We start from the raw sequence: 24575 nt of genomic DNA, 5'->3' as shown, positions 1-24575 counted from the left end.
TCTGTACACAGAGCAGCTTTAAATGTCTCCCGAGCCTTGCAAAGCCATTAATGCTAAGGAAATTTTAGGTCTTTATATTGCATTCAATGTACCTGCTTTATATTAAAGTCACATTTCTAAACTTCAATAAAAATATTATTTTAATTTTGCATTTAAAATTCGGCTGAACTTTCAACTCCATGAATTGAAGTATCAATAGCTTGCCACTCACAATACTGTTCCTCATAAATGGGTTCCTGTATCTTTGCAGAAGGTTTTTTATAAGTTACAAAGCACTTGATTAAATGCTGAACAGGAACACTTAAGGCATGTGACAGTTTCTAGGATACTCTGTAAGAACAGCTCTGCTAGTAAAACAGGGACACCAAGTAATTTTATTTAACCTAATTTTTTTTTCAAGTGTTCCACACAATTCATCCATAACAAAGTCTTAAAGATCAATTTCGTACAAAGCCGCTTGCAAATTTTGGAAGCTGCTTGATATTCTTCTCCCTCCTAGATTTAATTCCCACTTGGGGCCATACAAGACATACACGACTTTTGAAAGGAGAAAAACATTACTTAACAAGATTTAAGCATTTATTCATACAGCAGACAACTATGACCACCTACATTTAGAGAAAAGCTCTAGACCAGATAACTGGACATAAATCCATATTTAGGCAGAGATCAGTGCAGTTTTCTGAAGGATCCAATAAAATAATTATATTCTGTTTCCAGAAGAATTACTCTAAGCACTCAAACAGAGCAAAGAGCACGCACTAGTTTGAAATAAATCTATGTCATATTAACTGAACCAATGGTTATATAATTGGCAAGATCAAGAAAGTAGATGTGAACACCATAAAGAATGCACATAAAGGACTGTTTGATTTACAGCTTATCATAACAAGGTTAACTCCATTTTAGTAAGGCCATAAACCAAAACATTTCTGCGGTTACAGTATAGAGCAGCACATTCTTTTGGAAGTTATCTAAGGTGAAAGCACCAGGCTACCAATAACCCTAGAAGAAGTAGGTACTTCTATTTTTAAAAAGTGTTCAAAACCTCCGAAAAGCAGACTCAAAATAAAAAAACTGTTTGTAAGTCTGCATTCACTTCACAGGTGTACACAGCACCAATTTACTCTTTGTTTGTAAGACTGAGCAAAGAGCACTAAAACCGTACAGGAATATTAATGCATTTGAACTACTGCAGGCCAGGGAGGCTAAGGGAAGCTGAAACAAGGTTTTGAACCCCTCCACAAAAAAAATCCCTCTGTCTTCTGAGCACAGAATGCTGCTGCTGCCTCCACCTGTCATAATCTAAGAGAGGTCTGAAGTCCCCAAAACTGTTCCTTTAGTAACTTAAAGCACCTTCAATTCAAGGTGTTACTCACTTGGTAAAATTTTTACCCATGCTGACTCTGCTTCTTTAGAGTGAAAGACCAAAACGCAGAACTTGTGACAGTGCTGTTCCAAGAGCCATGTCAGACCCAAACTGTTCTAATGACCTGACCACGACACAGCTCTGCAGAGCACATCCTGGTCAGTCCTGACAAGGGCTGAGAGCTTAGCATCTCCAAAAGAAACCCAACAGCCTGCCCACTCCACAGAGTTAACCAGAAGCACTTCAAGTAACTCCAGAAATCTTCAGCTGCATTATAATCAAACCACTAAAGCCTCAGGCAAATGACAGGACTCTGTAACTTTTCAAAAAGTGTTTGTTTCTCCACATTTAACCAAGTCAATTTTTTATTACACCTGCAGAAGAAAACCTGCTCCCTTTGCTCACTAGAAGCATTTGAATTACACACTTTGCACAACACTTCTTTACTATGAGACAAAAAGAATATATGAGTTTTAACTTGCTCTCAAGCCTCTAAACAATCCCTCAGAAACCCAGGCTAACAAAAGAGGTATTCCACAGTTTCTTTTGCAAAGGTCCCCTCATCGTGGGTGCCTGCTAATGACATGAACAACTCATAAAAAATGAGACTATGAATCCAGTGTTATGCATTTGGTCACACTATATCTGTAAACAGGCTAGTTAAACAACTCTGATTAAAGTCACTGTACCACACATTCCCAACAGACATGAACTGAATTAGATGTTCTATTTTGGTTTAAGCAATTACTTGCCTTTTTTTTTTTAAATAGGAAGAAAGGAGAAGAAGCTCTGATATCAGCATTATTGTCCCTTCCCAGTGCCTGGTCTGCAGAACTTTGGCTCTACTGTAACTCAGCCTGCTGGATAAAAACCTCCCCAGCAGAACCCTGATTCAGAATCCTGTATGTTGTGCATGTGATGCAGACACCTTCCTCCTCTTCTCCCCCTACTCAGCTCTTTTTAAGAACATATGTAAGAAAGAGATCTCACTGTGCAGTTTTAAGTTCCAAATAATGATCTCTCAGGGCTATTTATAAACCATGGGTGACAGGTCACATTTTTACGCTTGTCTCCCCCTCACTGGCTTAACAATTAAGACACAGATTTAACAAGTCATAGCACATACATACTTCATAATCATGGACTCCAAACTGGACTTTGCTGCCAGTACTTTTTACTCCAGTACCATTTCCTTAACAGTGGGCAGATACATGTTCCAGAAGTTAACTCATGAGGTCAGTTGCATTAATGGATTATTGTCCATCCTAGATTTCTTTCATGAAGCCATTTAAATGGCAAATATGGAAGCTTAATAACCCAGGAGTATGCTGGAGTTTTTTTTTCATTAATTACTTTATGGAATTGAAAAAACTGCCAGATTTTAACTCCCACTTCCTGTTCATTATTCACTTACAATACAGAATCAAGGTAGCCTGATGAGTTAACATGTGGGAAAAAGTGTCAGTTCTGAATTTTGTTCCTCTCTGATTTTACTGCACACTGTCTTGTTCCCAGGAAGAGACAATGTCTAACATTCCACACATACACAGTACTTACACTGATTACTAGAGTAAGCAGTCCTGTCCTCAGTATTTACACAAAAGTTTTCAGATGTCACAATTTTCACCACTTCTCTGAATATCTCTGTAATAATACTTTTTATACACTTTGTAAGAGATGGACCTACTGATTTATGTATGATTTATGTATCTGATTTATTTATGTATCTGACTGTATGATTTATTCAATTCTTGTTTCTAATATTCTTGCCCATTCCATTTCTTAGAGAAAGAAATATTATTAGAACTCAAGTACTAATCAGTTAAGGCAATCTCCAATATCAATCCCCTTTTTGTGCAGTGGCTCCAAACTGACTCAGGAATTTTTCTCCACTGTGTGCCACCAAGGGATTAGTGGGAACACATACTGCTGCTCTTCCAAGCAGCCTCACTGCATCTCCCAAGTTCCTCACAGTTGCCTCTTGCCAGTTACTCAGTCAAATCAGTCTCCAAATTCTGCTGCTTTTCCCCTTTTACTTCTTTTCCTGAAGTTACACATATACCACGTAACTATAAATTACCATATGTTAAACTTAGTGGAATGAAACATTTTATTTACTGTGGCTAATCAATGGCACAATTTTTCTCTTCCTGTAGCCTCTAAATTCTTACTTTCCTTTGAGTAAAGCCCTAGTATAATCTTCCAGATGTTTTCATGTTCCACTTTTGTTTTAATTACAAAGTGCTCAGTAAGTCCTTTTTAAAGAGGTCAGCAAAAAGCAGACTAACCTGTAATTCAATATAACAGTTACTGTTCACAACAAGAACCATTTCATAAACTGTTTGTTCCATCACCTCCAACATTTCATCTTCCAGTAACACTTCCCAGTTACAACAGCAAGCCTCCCTTCCCAAGAGACCATGTGCTAGAAAGACAGAGGCAAATTCATCATAGTCTCTCAGTAATAACCTAAACTGCTTTCCCTGAGCCTCCAACTGCCTGCCATAATCTCCAATCCATGTTATGCAATGCATACAGTGATGAGGTACAGTCACATGTTAGGGTAGGTGCTCAATGCCCAACTCCAGCTCTAACCTCCATCTTCAGCAGGTCTTTAAACATCTCCCTCGAGTCACAGATCAGCTTTTTGTCTAACAGCTGCCCTTTGGGGGACGAGACTTTGGAGAAGATACATGGAAATGCACATACTAATTCACATTCAGAAAGAAAAATAACTGCATGATTTGCATGTGACCACACCTATGGAAAACTGTACAGCAAGTCACATGCAAAAGGATCAGATTTTGCCACAACTTCCTGACAGGACTACAATACCAAATACTGTGTTCACAGTAAGCTGATTACACAGGGAGCCTATCAAACTGAAAATCACCCCATTAAAATACTCACATAAAGATCTTGGTCCCAGGTAGCAAGCCTTAAGACAAACAACTGTGGGGAAGTTAATTAAATATGGCAAGATATTTAATATACACAAGTAATGAAAAGATATATATGCAGTCAGGAATATAGACAAACTACTCTCTATATATACATATATATATATATATATATCCACATCATACATATGTGATCAAACATACATATAAGCACTAACCACATACAAAATTTAGAGAGACAAGACTGAGTAATCTGTGACACATTGCATTGCACTCTGAAAATATGTCAACCTTGATTACAGTACTTAAGCAATTCAATTCCTCTGTCTTCAAGAGGCTACTCTATTCACTCAATGCCCTTACAGTTAGAGGGCAAGCCAACAAAGAATCTCACTCTTCCCTGCTTGTGAATATTGCCTCCTTTGTGCAAAACTCTGGCCTGGCAATTAAGATTTGGTTCATAAAATAGGATTTTAGAACTGTATTCTTTGAGAAACAGTCTCTAATAAATTATAAACAAGTATATTTGCTCCCTGAAGTGATTATTTCAGTTTACAAGTTTTCTTTTGTGTATCTTAGTTTCCAAACTTTGGCATGAATTTCCTACTGTGTTTGCCATGGTAACCAAGCAGCCTGAGCCTCTACTTGAAATTCCGTTTAACTGTTTAGCATTGCACATTGATCAGGATACACTAACATCTAAAGTACTCTAAGAGTGAAGCTGCCATTCTCATACTGGAGAACCACCTTATATCATCAAACCTCAAAGGATTTTTGCTGCTGTTTAAAATGGCAGGGCAGTAGGGAAACTTCTTTGCCAAAGATGTAGTGAAAAGCTACCAAATAAAGAGAATGCACTCAGATGTGAGAAAAGGAGTATATTCCATCTATCTGACACTATCTTCTGCCCTGTGAAAGAAGAGTTTGCATTCATGTCAGAAAGGAGAATTTGCTCCAGGAGTACATTTGAATGAGAATGTTTCCTGCATTAAAGCTTGCTCCCATGATGGAAAACTGTTCTGTTCCAGTGCAAGAGGGGCCAGGTAACTGGCTCACTTGAAGTTTGAGGATTAACACTAGCAGGGCAAAGCCAAAGCACAGTTGCTTGCTTCTTTTAGTTTCCATTTTGAAGACAGATCTTTCTTCAAACATTTCTCTCAAACACAGGATCATGAGAAAACATCTGTTTAAGCACACAAAATCTTTTCCAATTCCTACAAAACCTACTAAATACCTCAGCATAGTAAAATTTTATATAAAAATAAGTACAAAACAGATTAGGAAAACCGGAAAAAGAAACCCAACAGGCTTACTGCTCTTATTTTTCAGTCTCACTACATCATACGATTTTTTTAAAAAACAACAAAAGACTGGTACTGGCTGGCTGGTCACTAGTTAAGAAAATCTCATCCTTTACTCTGCTCATGGTTTAAGACAGGACAAAATAGTTTTGACCTTCAATGCCTGCTGTATAAATGGAGACTTAGAATATAGAAAACCACCTCCAAAAATACACAAAATGCAAAATCCCCTCCTAAAGCTTCCCCAAAAACTACTGAGATACTCTAGCATCCATTCAGGTTACCATTAAACATCTCCTGCTCTTTCCATGATAGCTGCCAAGTGAGCTGTACAACCATTTCTTCGTTGATCATTACTGCCTCCAGCTCCTCAGTCTCTTATAGTCCTTTCCTCCCTGATCTGAAAGCCAGTGAGGTGGCCTCACTGGGTACCACACAGAGAGTTGGATTTGTATCACTAAAAATAAATTGCCTTCCCTCTGTTCATCTGGCTCAGCCCTAAGAAGCTTCTGGAGGAAACATTCTGCCTCTTGTTAAAACCTATGCTTTACTTCCCTTAGGGTCTGCAGCCTATCACACCACAGTATTTTCATTCTGCAGTTCAGCTATTAGTAATTGCTTACAGCAGGGCTGGTCAAAAAGCAGGCTACTTCTAAATTATTAGTAAATTTTGCATGACTGGAATTTGTGGGAGATCTGGTAATGTCTCATACATCCAGGGAAGGTTTTGTATTATTTATTCTCTCCCTTCTTTCCTTTCTTCCTTTTAGCAAGTGTGACAAAAAGGCTATTTAGTGATTGCTTTGCTCAGAAAAACAACATCACACACTTCTTTCTCCAGTTTTACATTAGACACCATTCTCTTTTAGTAGCAGGAGTTAAAAATCACCTTCAACACAAGCAACCAGAATTTCATACAATATTAAAGCCATCTTCTCAATGTCTAGTACAATGACACTAAAGACATTCTTTATTTCTATTGGTAAACCTCATTTGATAGATCTTTGAATTGCATTTATGTCCTCCAGCCTTCAACAGCTGTATTACAAGCTGGCTCAGCTTGTAATCAACACTACACTCCATTTATCGTCTTTTCAAAGTTTTATTGCTGAAGCAAAAATTCCCTGAGGATTTTTTCAATGAATTTTGACTTCATCTATGCTTGTGATATCAGCTTGTTTCTCCTTATAAAGTAACTCTGATTATGAACAGTGTCCCAAAGTTATTATGAGCACCATGTACATGCTCTTGCTTCTCTGTATCAGCATCACCAATTAAATTATTTCCAAAACCACTCCTAGAAGACATCAACTTGAAAGTCCCTTCCCAATGGTTGTCTAAGATATAAAGAACTAAGCTTTTAATTCTCTGATCATTTTGTAACAGAATTTCCAAGTTCTAAAATTCCCTCATTTTAAATACCTAATATATGGATCTGAATTTCCACTTCACTCAAGGACATGAACGTAGTAAGTTACAACTCTCCTTCACTACCAAAGTGTTACACTACAAAGGCTGAGCACCCGAACTTCAAATAAAGCTGACTATATATACACGCTATACATTAATGTTTTCCCACCACAGGGAGACAACATTTTATTTTTAGCAAAACAAAAAAGAATCCCTAACACAGAAGTCTACAACGTAAGAATTTTAAAAGCTAAAACTGAAAGGGGATTTTTTTGTTGTGGTGGTGGTGGGGTATGTATTGAATAGCACTCTTGCATGTTTTTCTCTGTGTACAATCCAGGATAAGCCTTGTAAAAATACCTGCCTATCACTCAGCCAAAGGCAGTCAGAAGGTTTTTAGCAGAAACTCTCACTGTTAGGAATAGAGTGAATTAAAAAGCAACTGATTTCAGAATAGCACAGAGCATTCCAAATATTCACAGGCACTAAATAAAGTTTGTGCTGGAATACTACTTATGGACTGTCACAAGCTGTGTAAAGAACACATCACCCTCTGTAAAGGCTGGAAGGCACTGATGCACACATTTTAATCTCTTCACTTTTGAGGAACTGAGAAAATGAAGTGTACTGTAACAATTATCTCTTTCCTTAACTAGACTTCATCATTACTATTCCGCAAGTCTCACTTAATATTTATGCTTAGTTAACGATAATTCATTTCTCAATACTTACAATTTAGTACCTTATAACAGATTCATAGCTCTAAAGTAAAAATGTAATCGTTACCTTTCTGATCTCCCTCTTGCTCCTTATTCTCCAGTGGATCCCTACATCTCCTCCTACTCCTCCAGTCTAGTCACACTGTTGCCTACACTTACAATCAGTCCTTTCTCACCTGTTTTTAACACTGAGTGAGGCATAATTCAGATGAGCTTAACAGAGATATTACATGTACTAGATGTAAGAAACAAACTAAAATAAGGAAAATAGATAAGTAAATATCAAATGGATACCAAATACAACCACACATTCTGGCACAATTCAGCAGCTGTTCACTCAGCTGCAATACTTATTAAACACTTACTAAGTTACTTTCACTACGAATTTGTTTGAATTGGCCCAGCTCTGCAAGCAAAACTGGTTAAAAAAACCATACCTGTTATAGGCAACACTTATTTAAATTAGAGTTGGCAGACAGCTTTTAGATGGCACCAAAAACACAGAGCAAACTGGAAACATTGCATGACTTAATGGCAGCGTCATCTCTGAGCTGATCACCTCCTCCCCATGCACACACACAGAAGTTACCTGACCTGTTGGACCAGTGCTCTTAGTCAGTCACACACTCAGTCATTACTTTCACTTTACCCTTGAATCCTATTTTTTTCTTTTCTAAAACATTGGTATTGTTACAATATTGGAAAACTGCACTTGTGCAATACCTATCAACAGCAAACATTGAGGCTGACTAACAAAAGCAAAAACTGCTTTTATCTTCCACATGATCAGACATCTGAGGTATCTTTAAAATACTTAACACAAAACTAAGTGTCCTGTTAAAAAAATAAGACTGCTGTAGCTTCATCACTTAAGCTCTTAAAACTTCATCTCCTCTAACTTTAAAAAGATCAAAATATAGTAACACTTTGAAGTTGGCCTTATGAATGTGTTCTATGGCAAAAAAAACCCCAAACACCTGCAGTCCCTTGGCAAAACCCTAATGTTTTCCAATTTTAAGAGTGAAGATTAAAGTAGCCTATTCCTCTCCTTAAAGGTATTCAACAGTACTGAACCAAAAAAACAAACAGAGACTTTAAACACGAAAAGAATAACAACAAAAAAATCTGCCTGATTCAGGGAATCAGCATTACAACTTATCTACATTTATTTACTTGAAATTTGCAAGCTATTATATGATCACCATTATTATTAAATTAGACCAGGTTCAGTTTCATGTAAACTTCTCAACAGGCAGAAGTGGAATAGAAATTCATACTGCATAATAATATATTCAATATAACTCCATTCATTATACTAGTAATATACAGGCAAATAGTTGCAGGTTGAGTTCCCACTGCTCTACTACTCTGTATCTATCTCAAAGTTTCTCCCATTCCCTCTTCAGCTCATAAGAGGAAAAGTTATTTCTTTAGGAAGGAAAAAAATTAAAAGGCAAGAGCAGCAAAAGCTGAGGATTATCTGTTGCTATAACAAAACAATGTCTTAGTCCAACAGTGTAAACTCAGTGCTTGGAAGAAAAAATTATCTGCTAAGGAAAGCAGTCTGAATAATTGTACCCTGCATTGCCTTGTTGCTATGGAAACTTACTTCACTGTAGCAGTTAATTGCTAATCAATTTATAATTTTTCATTACAAAGCTCAATAGAAGTCAAATGCAACACTGTCACGTCTGTCCAGCAAGTCCAAATTATCTCTCTTCTGGCTAATGTTGGATTTTGCAAGCCACACATGAATGCTGGACATTTTTGATACAGTGTTTTTATCAAGCCTGTAATTCCATCATGTTGCAGCATGTTAAGAAAATATTACTAGAACAAAGCCCTAATTACTTTAGTACTAAAAATAAGATGGAGCTGGCTCTTATCCTAAGAGCACCAGAACAGTCCCACCGAAGTCACATGAATAAAAACACTGCACAAATGTAAAACCTGTGCTCCAAAATCAGGATGAGGCCCATTGGTTTATACTTTTTGGGTCACATACAGTAACAGACAGATGAAAAAACATATTTGCTCTAACTATTGTCCTGCAGTTGTTAATTTGCAATGCATCTTCTTTCTGGGGCTGAAGACATTTTATTACAAGCCAACCCAACAAGATGAAAAGTGTTGAAAACAAACACAGCTACTAGTAAAAAAATATCAAGGACCAAATCCCTAAAACAAATATAGTGAACTCTGATTTCTCACAATCCCATGTGTACAAGTTCTAGGATATCACCCAGTCTGAGAAACAGAATCCTCCTTCAGAATTTTTAGAACAAAAGGCAGTATGTTCCAAATTCAGGCACTAGCTTTCGCAATAAAAATATTTCTTTTAAAGTAAGCAAAGTATTAAGATATTTTAAGTAATAATAAGTGTTGGCAGTTCCACTGGTATAGATATAATGTGGAAAAAACCCACAACCTTTTGCCTGCTATTAATAATTTTCTTTAGAAATTACCATCAAAGGGCTAAAAGTATTCCACATACCAAATGGTCATACAACACTCTGTTTCCTCCGGCTGATTTTTGTCTCAAGTGTAGGAGGGAGTGATCAGACTGTCTTTTGTCACTGGCAGACCTCACAGACACAGTGCTGCCCACTGAGGGGCCAGTGACTGCATGTCAGGCATCCTGCTAAAGGTCCTCCCAGGAGACTGTGAGGACACCCAGCATAGCCCAGCTATTGAATCATCCCACCCACGGATATGGGCACCAGGCACACCAGGGATCTCTGCTGTCAAAAATAATTGTACCTTTAACCATTACTGATGTTCGCACACTGTCCAAATCTAAACTCTCCTTTATATCAGTTTGCACTGCAAGTGCCACAGCTGCAAGACACCTACCAACCAGAGGAGATAGAAATTAAGAAAGATCCCAGATGAGTGAAGAGAGAACGCAGCAAAAACTGTTTCTAGGCTCCTGAGACTGGGCTTCTCCAGGCCCTGATCTTACTAGCACTCCCCTTTGGCTCTCTTAGGTACACACAACACCTCTCTCAGTTTAGCACTAACAAAACACAATACACAGATCAACCAGATCAATGCTGGTCCAACATGTTTTTGAGAAGGTATGTGGTGGGTTGACCCTGGCTGGATGCCAACACCCACCAAAGATGCCCTGCCACTCCCCTCCCCAACTGTACAGAGGAGAAAACAATATACTGAAAGGTTCATGAGCTAAGGACTGGAAGAGATCACTCACCTATTACTGGTGAATTGCAAAACAGACTCAACTTGAGGAAATTAACTGAATTTATTACTAAGAAAATCAGAGCAGGATAATGAAAAGTAAAAATAAACCTTAAAACTACCTTCTCCCCAGCCTTCCCTTCTTCCTAGCTCTACCTCCTCTACCCCAGTAGCACAGGGAGACAGGGAATGGGGGCGGCAGTCAGTTCATCACACATTGCTCCTGCCACTGCTCAGAGAGGAGTCCTTGTCCTGCTCCAGCATGGGGTCTGTCCCACAGGACAGAGTTCTCCAGGAACCCTTCTTATCTGAGTCCTTCAGGCACAGCCTACACCAGCATGAGTCCCAAGTCCTGCCAGGAACCTGCTCTGCATGGGCTCCTCCCTCCGTGGGTCCTGGAACCTGCTGGAGCCTGGGCCTCCCGCAGGCTCACAGCCTCCTCTCAGGTATCCACCTGCACTGATGTGGGTCTGCTCCACAGGCAGATATCTGCATCCCTGTGGCCCTCCATGGGCTGCAGGAACACAGCCTGAATCACCATGGTTCTCACCATGGGCCACAGGGCAAGCTCAGCTCTGACACCTGCAGCACCTCCTGCCTCTCCTTCTGCAGTGACCTTGGTGTCTGCAGAGCTCCTCCTCTCACATGTTCTCACCCTGCTCTTCTCTGGCTGCAAATACACCAGCACAATAACTTTTCTCTCATTAAATATATTATCACAGAGGTGTTACTACCACTCCTGACTGGCCCAGCCTTGGCCAGCAGCAGCTCCATCCTGGGCTTCTCCCAGCAGCTTCCAAGAGAAGCCCCCAGAACTGGCCACACAAAGCCAGTCCGAGGTGTCACCTGTTGTTCACAGGGAACAGAGATGTCACAGTGCACCACTCAGAGCAGCTGGGCAAGCTGCCTCTGGAATGCTGCAGTAGCTCGTTGGTAACCAGCACTTTGTCACTCTAAAAATGAGAAGTATGGATCACCTTGAGCACCACTAAAGGCACCTTAACCTGGGCATTTGTTTGAATTCTTCAGAACAGTTGTTTGCCCCATCTTTCTGATTTAGAAGTGCTAACATGTGCCCACGCTTGAGCATCCCAGTTCCATCTCGAGAATTTACAGAGGCAGCATTTTGGCTAAAACACAGAACTACACTTGAACAGTCACTTCATTGGCACAGAAGCTATTCTGCCAACGCTGGTAGGTCAAAAACGTCACCTGGAACAGCAGCTTAAAACTCTGAAGGTGTTAGCAAACAGTTCATGACACACAGACAGAAGTTATTCTGTACAAGGAACCACAGTTCCACTGCTGAAGGCAGGAGAGGCCATCCCCTGTGTTAAACTGATGTGAATGTAACTGGACAGTCGCCTTTAGAGGGCAGGGAGCACAAGTTCACACTGAAGTAACAGCAAGACATTTCTTGAAGTCACCTGTTGAGATATACAGCTCATATTATTAAACAGCAATAATTCTCTAGTCAATACAAGCATCTCACTTTTACAAGCTGCACCCTGTATTTCTGAAATTCTTCTTTGGGAAAAAAACTGGATCAATGTATCACAATGAACAGGCACACTTTAAAAATTTTATTATTTAGTTATTTATGGACAGTAAAGTAATAATTCAAACTGACACAAAATGACTATGCAAAATGGGCTGCAAAACAGCTAAGAAATACTGCATTTGGCAGTATATGATACCAAAATTCAGAAGCGGTATTGCCTAATCAGGCAACTATTCCTGCCCTCATAAATTATTTTTTTAAAGAGAGACCTTCTTGACACCTTAAGTGCAAACAGGTAATTATTGCAGGTCTCTGGCCCACTATCTTATTAAAAAGGCTAAAGACAAGCAACCTCTAGAAATACTTCCATTTAAAAATAAAGTCTGAAAACGAAATCCAACTGTTCGCTATTCTGTAGGAAAGGCAAAAATCTGAAGAAAAATGTACAGTAAGCTTTCATCTATGGCTTCACAATGCAGTATTAAGTTGATGTTACGAGACAGTATTTTCCATTCAAACCACTAAAATATGCAAATCCAAACCCCTAGACTATAACTTCAATCTTAGTAACATGACTTAAAAAACAAATCAGTGCAAAACTCTTTTTCTATAGTACTGACAGTTACCAACAGAAAACCAGAAAAATCAAGACGACAAAAGAAATCCTTTACAATTTGTGCCAAAATTTCCTTTCAATGATTCAAACATGTATCAAGTCATGCTCCAATATCCACCTCGAATACCAAGAAAACCTGCAAAAAACCTTTCTAGAGGTCTTAGAAAAACCATACAAAAAATCCTTAGAAATAAACTGCCACAGTTAAAATAGGATGAGACTACAACTTTTAGGATTTAGTATTTGTTATGGTTATGTTTGTAAGTTAGGAAAAGAAGACATTTATGTTACTCAGCTTCACAGAGCTATCCCTGTGACTGTAGCCCTGGGCAGGCTAAAGTGTCCTTTAGGCATTGTTTAATTAGGTTTTTTTCAGCAGCCTTGTGGGTTTTTAACACACAGTTCCATGTATATTAGTATCCATCTCTCTCCTGTTGTCATTGCTCCCCCTTTCTTTAGCTGAAACAGAGCATTAAAACCATAAACTTGAGTCCTCTCCAACTTTCACATGATATCACTTCCTCGAAAAAATACCTCTAAAACTCCTGCTAAATAATATTTCTTTAATTACTAGGAAACTGGGGATAATGAAGTTTGTTCATAACATGCAATGTTTTCTCCATATACCAGAGTACTCCTAAGCTAAATTTCTTCCTTAGACTAGTATTTTGCCTGACACAGCACTGTACAATCTCTAGTTATACAAAAATTATACACTATTAAACCAACAACATCTTAATACAGTCACATGCCAATCCCACATGGAATTAAAAAGTAGTAATAAAAAATTATAAACATTATTTTTTTACCATTACAGCCACATGTAAACATTATGATTAACTCATGAAATTAAAGAATGAATAGCTGGTAAACCAAAACTGAAATCAATTTGCAGAACGCATCTATTAGAGATCTGTCATTCCATTATGAACAGCTGGACTGAATAATGCACAAGAAATCCCAAGGCAAGTTACAACAGTGCCACTGGAAAGGTTTCAATTGCAGCAGCTGGTGGTCCTGCCCACAAAGACCAGGGGCTGCATCCACTGCACAACAGCTGCTCAACAGGAGCCAAACAGGCAACAGCAGCTGCTTTGTTTTAAGGGGCAAGAAATGAGTGGGATGCAGATGCTAAAAAATGGGCTGTCTATTCACTTGGGCCTAAAAGTGGAGTGAGGTAAGGAAGGAAAAATACTCGACTTCCCAGAAGGAACCTGCAACCAAATATTATTACTTAAAGTATAGCACATTTAATGTTACTGTTTCTTTTCCTTAAGCCTTCTAAGAGGCCAGATAATGGAAATATTAGGCATTATTTTGCATGAAATGACACCACTTTCAAATAATAATTTGTCCAAGTGCGAACTCATAGTCATGACAACTGGATAGCAAGTGGCCTTTGGGTACACGTCCTTCAGAGGAAAGTACTTCAGATGGTTCCCTTTAGCCAGAAAACTACAATAATAGTTCAAACTAGGGCATTAAATTTGATTCTAGAATGTCAAACAAGACAATTATGGCTGGCAATCCTCTCAGAGGTGGGTCTAGGCAGCCTTTAATTAGAGTTTGAGGCACCTTCAATGTAACTTTTAACATTTAACAGTTAACTATTTAAATGTTTTGCAGACTCCCAGACGTCAATGTATAATTCAAACTCCTTGTAGCTTAAGAACATAGCACAATACTTTTATAAATATTCTGACAAAGCTGCCCCGTAACACTTTCCACAGGCACAGGAGTGTTTGTTACAAATGACCCCTCTTTGCATCTGTGAAGCATTATGACCAAAATTTTGTCAGTCTGCAAAGAATAAGTGCCACAATTATTGGCTTTACACTAACCTAATTTCCCCAAATGAATTCACGTAAGTGCAATATTACCACAAATGCACTTCAATACAAAACAAAAACTCCCAAAATTATAACTGCTGTGGCAAAAAAAAACTCCAACCAAAGACACACACAGAAACTCCCAGCGTATAAAATACTGCATCCCAGCATGGGAGTTTGGCCAGCCCAGCCTTCACTGTCAAACACACCGGCCAAACAGGCAGTCATGGACAAAGGAGCTGTTACCTCAGAGAGCAATCCTTCAGCCAGCGCAGGGCTGGAGCTCACTGAAGTCAAAGAGTTGTGATATGGGCCTGAAACACAGGGACAAGAAAAAGCACTACAGACTAATAGCATTTCCTACACAAAAATCATCTTGCAAGCTCTGCCAAGCATAGATATTTCATCTTACTCCAGAGCAAGAAACATTTAACAGTGTAACTGTCATTTTAAAGCAGCTTTTTAGTCTTTTTATCTTACTCTAGCCAGTCCTAGTTGCTCTATGTAAGCCTTGTAACAAAATTAAACACTGAAAGCTACCTACACATCAGTAATCTACATTAACTCTTCACTGTTTCCTTCAGCAGTGTTGTTGAAAAAAAAAAAAAGGCATTACTAAAAATTCTACCCTTCAGGAAAGACTTCAGGAGTATTTTGTAACAAGTCTGTCAGTCCTTAGTAAAGCCCAGCTAGAATTAGGAAAGATAGTATCTATCTACATCACAAAACTCGAAGTGGTATATATATCCATCCATTAAACATCTGAAACAGATTTCCAGGAGTCTCTCAAATAGCTTCACAACCACAGATCAAGAGGTAAAGTATTACTGATGTAGCCACAACATCTCCATGAGACTGGCTAGTCCAGTCCCAATGTAACAACTATTATCCAACACAAAGAAAAAAAACTCAGAAAGAGATTAAGAGATTTCTCGAAAAAAAAGAAATCTTCAGTCTTTTAAAGGGGACAGAACAGAGTCACATCCAGCACACCTGAGAAATGTGAAACATCAGCAGCAAATCCAACACGATTTTTAAGTTCTCTGTGAGATTTTCATGAATATGAATGTGAGAGTACACATCAAATTTGTGAAGACATTAAGACGGGAAGGATTTTTTGCACTAAGCAGCACAGAACTGGAAATAAAACAATCCTCTAATAATCTTAATAAAACAAAATTCAATGAAAATGTTACATGGCATTTACAAACATCAACAAAAATCAAGGCATGGATAAAAATGGAGAAAAGCAGCAATATAAGAAACAATCCAAGTGAGTCATCACTATAAGAAGGATTCAAAAATGTCAACACTATTCAATATGTTAGCAAGAATATTAGAAGACAGACACAGCAAGCAACGATTCTCCCTTGCTCTGTACTGAAGTCACATGCATGCACTGGGTCTAGGTCTGGTTTAAGTACCACTAATACAAGACAACAGAAGCCAACTGAGGAGAGCAATGAAACATTTGGAACTCATGAGCCGAGAAGAATGGTTTAAAGAGCTAGATTTATTTACCTTAGGAAAACCGAGCAAACAAATTAACAAGTTTTTAAATATGCAAAAGCCAAAGGCAACAGTCAACTGTCCTCTATGTCCATATTAAATAACTGCACTCAGCCTGATTTGCTTTCTCTATTTTTCCCCTGACTGAGAAGTTTAGTCAGATACTGGAGGAAGAAGAGAACTAACACCAAAAAAAGTTATTGAAGGGAAGTGTGGAATTCTCGTTACTGCAAGTGTAAGAACAGGTCACTAAGATGCAGGTATATCTCCTCTGCTTCACACATACGCTATCTTTCAAGATCCCTACAAACCTCAGCATTTTTAGAGCTCATATGTTATTAAAATGTACATCATTTTCAGAGGCCTGACACAGCTTATATACTTATACAGCAATATAAATTCCCACCACATCTTGAGAAAATGTGATGGTTTTCTCCACACATCCCAGCTTCCAACCTAGAACTGCCTCTTCTCAGAGCAATATATTAAGCACAATGACAAATGTCACCTATTATCATTCTGTCATTGCAACAAGTTCCCAGGTGAACAGTCTATGGAATGAAAGTCACCACCAAGGATAACTCTCCTCAGCTGCACAACAAATCACGCCAGACATAACAAAAAGTAATTTTGAGAACTGCAAAGGAAGGAATACTATACATCAGTCTTTTTACTGATAAGCAGGGACTACCAGTATGCCAATTCTCAATAAAAGAAGTTGAGATACAAGATTATTTTCATCCTAGTACAAATGTAATTTCCAAGACACTTGCTCAACAAAAGCTTAAAAAGACAGTCAACAAATTCTGCCCTCCATGCCTCCATCAACCTGTGCTTATCATCTATGTATGTTCCTAATCCAACACTACCGCAACACACTGTAATATTCCAGTTATTAACAGACTGCTGCTTTAGGTAGCTGCAAGAAAAAAGTCACACTAAAGGCAAAGCCTCTCCTTCCAACAAGGCAACTTCAAAAAATGAAACAACCAATGTTAAGAAAGTCTGCCACACATTAGCAAAGAGTAGAGAGCCAGAATTTAACACCAATGCAAAAGGTTTTACATCATGTAATAAGCTAAACTATACATTCAGATTTCCTAACTTGCCAATATATTACATAAAAATTAGGACAGTGCACCATGCAATACTATTGCTAATATGTACTTGTATTGCAATGACAGCTACAGATTCATTTTCCCAGAAACTTCTACAACATATGGAGAATAACACATCATCACACACACAACTTCTAAAAGGAAAATGCACAAGCTTCCTAGCAGGAAGGGAAAAGGACTTGAGAGTTAATGTCAGCAGCAATGTGGAAAGCCCTGCCTTGTCAGTCATTCCTACGGCAAGGAAGAGGATATAGCACTCCCCTTTTCCAGCCTGATGGATCAACTAATAAATCATTTTGCAAAGCTAGCCACAAACCATATTTAAGTCCTTCAAGACTGTCTCACAAGCAAAAATCAAGTAACAGCCCTTGCCCCTGATTAGGGGCTGCAGGAAAAAGCAACCCACCAAGAGCATCAGAGCATCATAATTTGAACAATTTTTGAATTATTACATTATAATGTTACTCCATGAAGAGGGAAATGCCTAAAATAACAAGAAAAGCTTCCTTTAACACCTATAAGTCTCTTAATCAAAATCAAGTCAACAATCCCTCAGGAACAGATCATTCCAGAACTGACTTAAGCTGAAGCAGAGGCTTTATCCAGGAGAGACCTCCTAAGGCAGTGGATCCAAGCAGACAGTGCAGGGCACTGAAGAGGGTGGTGCCCCTCCAACCCTTTCCTTGCTGTCACTGTACTCCAAGTACAGTGTGCCAATGGACACCAAGATGACACTGCTCAACTCACCAAATCAAGAGGAAATCTGCCCAGAAAAACTGCAAGGACTTCTTGCTGCTGGTTTAGCAAGCTGAACTAGCTCAACCAGAGGCTGAGCACTGCCAAAGACAAGGAGATGGGAGCACGCTGCCAAGAGGATCCTACACTGCCACTCCGTCACTTACAGCTGTCACTAGATCAGCTGATTCCATGAAAATCACCCCTTCTGGTTACTAAGAGATCACTGCACACATCTGACCTTAAAGCCAGAGTAAAGGAGGACTGAAAGGGAAAGTCCACTGACACTCAGTGCAGTTAAGAACAATTACATACTTATCTGAGTAAAGCAACCACATCTCATTCCATCACAGTTTAACTTCTTACTAAACTACAGGTCCATCAGTGTCTTTCTTTCTCCAGTGGATCCAAATCAGAAAACAGGAGTTTTCTGGAAATCTGCATTACTTTATAAACACAAAGACAGCGGCAATGTTTCATTATTAAAAAAATGCACTGGATCGTAACTGATGTGCTTTGTATGGCACAGGAAACATGAAACACAGTAATATGTTCCATGACAATAGTAAAATTTAGTAGGAACATGGAAACATAAAATACTAAAAGCTCAGCTTCCTTCTCAAAGAGGTGAAGAACGAAGTTGGGAGAAAATCCCTTTTTGCTTTGAAAAGTCTCTAGAGTCAGCTTGAAATTCTGTCCAAAACTCTTGTCTCTCAACCAAACCATTAGGATTGGAGTACAAATAGATAATCTCCACATCACAGTCCTGGATGCCAGATCTAACTTCACCAAGTGCCTTGGAAGAAGGATCAAGGTTACCTGGAAACATTTTTCTTTAGGTAAGTTAAATCTCCTAAGACAACACACACACCAGGAGTTCACTTAAAAAGGTGACTTACAAACCAGACATAGCAGACACAAAGCATTTAGGATTTAAGGGAAACTAAAAGAAGAAAGATTAGCACTACTGATGTTAAGAAATATCCTTCCAAGTGGTATCTTTGACTCAATATTACGTTATTTATTCTCAAGTGTCATTCATGGCTTAAGTGTTACTCTTCCTTAATGTGTACTGATCTGCAACAGATTACTGATGCAAGAATTATGTCAGTACCTAATCACTTAAAATACAGTTCTGGTGGATCTTTCACTCATTTTAGGAAAAATACAGCATTTTCCCATCAAGAACAGAAGTCTTAAAAATTAAAAAAAAAAGGGAGAAAAAATAAAAATACAAAATCACAGCTGATATATTCACACAGCACAGCTTCATTAAATTCAACTCAATACTCTAATATGACTTAGCCAGAATAAAAATCATGACCTTAAAGTAATCAGGGAATTTTTTAAGGGATATGTAAATAATTATAAACTAACAGCTAAAACTGAAGTTATCAGCGTTATGCCAAGGAGCACAAATAGGTTGGTCTTAAACTGATCAAACCCTTCTCTCCATCCTGCTCCCAGGAACAGGAAGGAACACAGAAGGTGATAGTCTGCTCAGTTTAAGGCAGAATTACATCCTGTCCATTTAGGAAACAATAGCTCTCTCCCCTTTATGATAGCCACAAGATGGAACTTTTGATTCTAAAAAGTTCCCATGATCAGTTGACAGGCTGTCAGTCTGCTCCTGTTTCACTTTCATACAGAGACAAAACAGTTACTTCCAACTGAAGTTCCAAAACAATTCCAAAGCAGCAAGTATTGCAGATTTAAGCTCTTTCTTTAGATTCACTTCACTAAAGTATTATACATTTAGAATACACAGTACTATTTTAGACAATTAATAACATAAAAGGTCATTGAGATGAATTCTGTTCTAACAATGTGTATGTTTTACTCTATCCAGAGAAAAAAGTATTTCACACTGTCAGGTATAAACACCTCAGAGCTCATGAGTTCAGAAACTCAAATTTCTCAGATACTTTATATTACACCAGTAGCTTTTAGCATCTAAAAAGATATCCAAATACCCAGCTCAAGAAGACTTCTGTAATTTGACATAATTATTCTAGTCCTTATTGTCAACGAAGTTCCAGGCTTTAGATTTTTATTTTTCAGATATGTGGCAAGAGATGACTAAGAGAACTTGCAAGAATCACATGTACCATTACTAAACTACATGAAGACCTGCTCTGTGAGCTAAGTGAGAGAACTCTGCAGCTCCTTTGCATGGAAAAAACAAACACAGCAGGACCCAAACACGGCAACAATTTAGGATATAGATTTTCAGAGATACTGCTCCTCAGGATTCCTTGTAAAGATAGCAACTGTTTGTAAACAGCCAATACTGTTTGATATTAAATACTCCTTGTATGCTTAAAGAAGCCATTGTCCAAGCATTATTTGAAACATCCCTAGATGATTAAAATTCATTAAAGGGTGAAACTAAAATGCGCACAGACACACTTTTCCACATAATTATACAAGACATATCAGATCTGTTAGGTCACAGTCAACAAACCACATAGACTTTAAACTCCTGCTGGTGCTGTCATTTTATATGAAGTAGGAGTGCTAGGGGCACTACCCTAGGACACAGCAGGTTCAGGTATAATTCCTCGCTCATCCACGAGCACAGGCTCGTGTGAGTCTCCAGCTCTGTGCCCTCATCCCATGTGGAATGGTGGGCTAACAGCAGGAAGAGTTCAAGGTACTCACATGACGGCAGCTGAGACCCAAGCATGTAAAACAATGAACGCCCACTATTTGAAACAAAACAGAAAGCTGACATTCATTATATCTGTGTTTACATCTATTAGGACTAACATGTGTTCACCCAGCACGACAAATTCCAAATTGTTCTCTGAATCCCCTAAAATCAAGGGTTTGTTCATAAATACAGTGACCTCAGAGATCAAATGGATGCACTCTCCTGCATTCAATAATGACAAGCAAGGAGTCTCTCTCTCAAGTACATCAATCTTTCGTTCCTGCGAAAGCAACTTTCTGTCAATTATCTGGTATTTAAGACTCATCTCATTGCACCGCTCCCATTTAGAAACAATTCTAAAATCAACCCACACTTCTAAGTCATAACAAAGGCCTAAAATTGCACTGAATGCTTTAGCCACGCAGCCAAAGCTAGAAGATCCTGGAAGCAGGGATTTGACACCACCATAATCACAACAGGCATTAGTGTGTCCAGCAAATTCTGACCTGAAGCAGCAGGTGAAGGAGGCCCAGGGAGGGAAAGCCAACCCTCATTCCCGCACAAGGAGGGCTCAAGCGACCGCATCCCCGCACAGGGCCCACACACACAACTCCCGTCGGTGACACCGTATCTGGAGCAGCCCTGAGCACCGACTCAGCGCCGATGCCCTCACACCGCCCTCGGCCCAGGCCTACTCTCGCCGTCCCCAGCCGCCACCTGGTTGATGGGGAGATCGGCTGGAGCCGAGGAGCCGGCGGGCCCCGGCCGCGGGGAGCGGGGACAGCGAGGGAGGGGCGGCCCGGCCTCTGCCCCCCGCCCCCGGCGCGGCCCCGCGGCCCCGGGGCTCCCGCACCCCGGCGGGCGGGCGGCGCGGAGCCCCCGCCACTCCCCGCCCCATCCCGGCGGGGGAGCCCCAGTACCTTGCGGACCCCCTTGTAGATGTAGAAGTAGAGCTCCCGGCCCACATTGAAGCAGAGCCGGTCCCCGTTGCCGCTCTGGTCGTTGACGTTGACGAAGGAGACGCGGACGGGGTTGGAGCCCTGCGAGTTGAAGGGCACGCGGTTAGGCCGGCTGTACTCCGAGTGGCTCAGCAGCTTGTACAGCCCCTCCCGAGTGGTGAACTGGGTCTTAATCTCGTTCATCTCCTTCCCACCTCCCTCCGCCGCCATCTTGGAAAGGAGCGCTCATCCTGCCCCAGTGCCCGGATGTGCCGACACTGCGCAGCCGCCGGCGCGAGCGCGGCCCCTGCGCGCGGGGGCGACACGCGGGGGCGGGGCCGGCGGGGCCTGTTTACCGCGCGACTGCGCGCGCGCCGGGCCCGCGCGCCGGGGGGGCGGGGAAAGGGGCGCGGCTCGCGGTGGGGGCGGGGCCTGGGGCGGGAGTCACGGAGTGCCCGAGGGGGGGCGGGCTGTGAGGGAGAGCGGGGGGTGCCGTGCTCAGCTCGGCCTCCGTGCCCCACCGGGGTCATCCCGGAGCGCAGGACTGCGTCCAGAGCGCTACGAGATGTCTCCAGTGAGCGGGACTCCACACCCTCTATGGGCAACCCGTTCCAGTGCATGGTCACTGCATAGTAAAGAAGTTCTTCCTCATGTTCGGGTGGAACTTCCTGTGCATCACTTTCTGCCCGTGGCACCACCGAGAAGACCTGGTTCCATCTCTGATACTCCTCCTTTAGATATTTGTACGCATTGGTGAGGTCCCCTCAGTCAGCTTCTCTCGAGGCGGGACAGGTCCAGCTCCATCGCCTTTCCTCGTAAGAGAGATACTCCAGTCCTTTAATCGCTTTTGTAGCTCTCCACTGGACGCAGTCCAGGAGTTCCATGTCCCTCTCGCGCTGCAGAGCCCAGGACTGGACACGGCACTGCCGATGTGGCCTCAGCAGGGTCACCCAGCATGGTGGCACCACGGGGCAGCTGCTCTGGGGGATGGGACAGAGGGGCGAGGGGGTCATGAGCAGGGCCTTTGTGTGCCCACAGCCACCTGCCACCTAAGGATACAGGCATCTGTGCCAGCACAGCACGGGGTGAGGTGGTCCCCGCTGCTGGAGGTGCCAGATCAGGCCTGAGAGGTGTCCATGTGCAGCGCTGGGTTTGGCAATGGCTCCCAGGTGAGAGCCCCTGCTCACATCACGGTGAGGCATCACAACCCTGGCCGCCTCCATTGGCTCGTTTGCCATGGCCCCAGCCAGCTTTGCTCGCAGGGTGCTTGTCAGTGTCTGGAAGCCTGGTGAGGTTCCTGCTGCGAGAGTCTGTCAGTTTAGCGACAGCAAATCCAGGTGTGCAGCTGTACTTTGACTCTTCATGCCAAGGTCAGGCTGTCCCTGATGGAGATGGTTCTTCCATCCCTCCAGCTCTGCACCAGCCTCCAACCTGCTGCAGGCACAGCCAGGCCTGGGAGTTGGCCTGAGGTGTGAACCTGAAAAACTGGTTATCGGATCACTCACCTCATTGTTCTGATCATCCTGCAGCCATGCAGCCAAGCTGTGTTGCATGGTGAACCAGATCAATATCAGGTGGAGGTGGCACAGGGTTGGGAAGGACTGCATTCACTGGGCAGGGAGGCAGGACTGTTTCTTCTGACAGCAGTTTCAGCTTTAAGAGTTTGTCTGGCTACAGCGTCATGACAGGCTCAAACTGATCTAAAACTCATCTCCAGCTGTAAAAAAAGGTTTTGGCCCCTCCTCTACAGGTATTTCCATTACCTGCCTTGCATCAGTTCTAGTAATCATGCAACCAAAGGATGAGTCAGATCCACCTGCAAATCAACACACAGAGAGAAATTATGAGTTCTCAGGTAAGCAAAGTGTTGATCAGCAACCAGGTTGATTCAACTCACCACAGAACTGCTGGAGACAAAATAAGGGAGGAGTTGGGAATGCGTGAGTAGGGGAAGATAAGCAGCACAGAATTTGATCATCTTATGTTAACTATAAAAAACACACTTTCAAGGCATAGTTTCCTTCTGTAGCTGTGTGGTTCTAATGTGGCTGCTACCAAAGGCATTGTCCTGCTCTCTTCTTTCTGGACTATGTCTATCTGCTGCTGCTCCTTCCTGTACCAGCCACAGTGCTCTCCTGACCTCATGAGGAGCCATTTCAGAAAAGTAAATGGATAGAGAATTAAACTCCTTGCAAATGTGAAATGAATATGGTTAAACGAAGAACACTGCTTAAGGGAACGGACAGCAGGACCTTCCTTGTTTCCATTAGATAGCTCAGCTGAAGAAATCCACTCAGTCTTCCGGACTGCAGGGGGTTAAAGGGATTTAGTTTCAAGTCAATTTAGTTCAAAGAGATTTTGTTTGTAGCTGAATAATGTCTTGCTGCTGACTATCAAAATATTAGTAAAAGATAGCTAAGGGATATGAAACAGCCAAAGATCTCCAGAACAGAGTATGTATCTACGTAAATATCTGAACAAGTACAAATAATTAGACTTCTAAAAGGCCAGGTATTGAAGACTTGCTTGAAATTCTTAAGATAAAGCCAATCAATAATGACCAATAATCTTGTCAGCTTGTCAGCCAGTCCTGCCAGATGGTATTGATGACCTCCTAAAAGCACATAAAGTAGGTAAGCAGACCTGCAATATTTTAAAAATCATCTTAAGAGTGATTTCTTCATAAAGAAATTTCATTAATGGACTTCCCAAGAGAAAGAATATTTTCAATCACCAAAGAAGAGCAGAACAACAAGGATCTCTAAATAGTAATAGTCCA

The 24575-nt window shown here is 40.9% G+C and overlaps 1 protein-coding gene across 5 annotated transcripts in view; it reads right to left on the bottom strand.

The window, feature by feature from the left end:
• WDR20 (WD repeat domain 20) overlaps nucleotides 1–22082 on the bottom strand; it is a 46004-nt gene extending 23922 nt beyond the window's left edge. For 4 of the 5 annotated variants that reach the window (XR_010080595.1, XR_010080596.1, XM_063399388.1 and 1 more), the window contains exon 1: nucleotides 21779–22081. Coding sequence is in view for 3 of the 5 variants with exons in the window: in XM_063399388.1 (XP_063255458.1) it covers nucleotides 21779–22027 (249 nt within the window). In the remaining 2 variants the exon portion in view is untranslated. Of the gene's footprint in view, nucleotides 1–21778 lie in introns of all 5 variants that reach the window. The other variant, XM_063399386.1, reaches the window with a different exon arrangement.
• Between the last annotated feature and the right edge of the window lie 2493 nt (nucleotides 22083–24575).

The sequence above is a fragment of the Prinia subflava genome, chromosome 5 (assembly GCF_021018805.1).
Source record: "Prinia subflava isolate CZ2003 ecotype Zambia chromosome 5, Cam_Psub_1.2, whole genome shotgun sequence".
Taxonomy (NCBI): Eukaryota; Metazoa; Chordata; class Aves; order Passeriformes; family Cisticolidae; genus Prinia; species Prinia subflava.
Note: the sequence above shows the minus strand (reverse complement) of the source record. Positions and strands in the feature narration are given on the sequence as shown.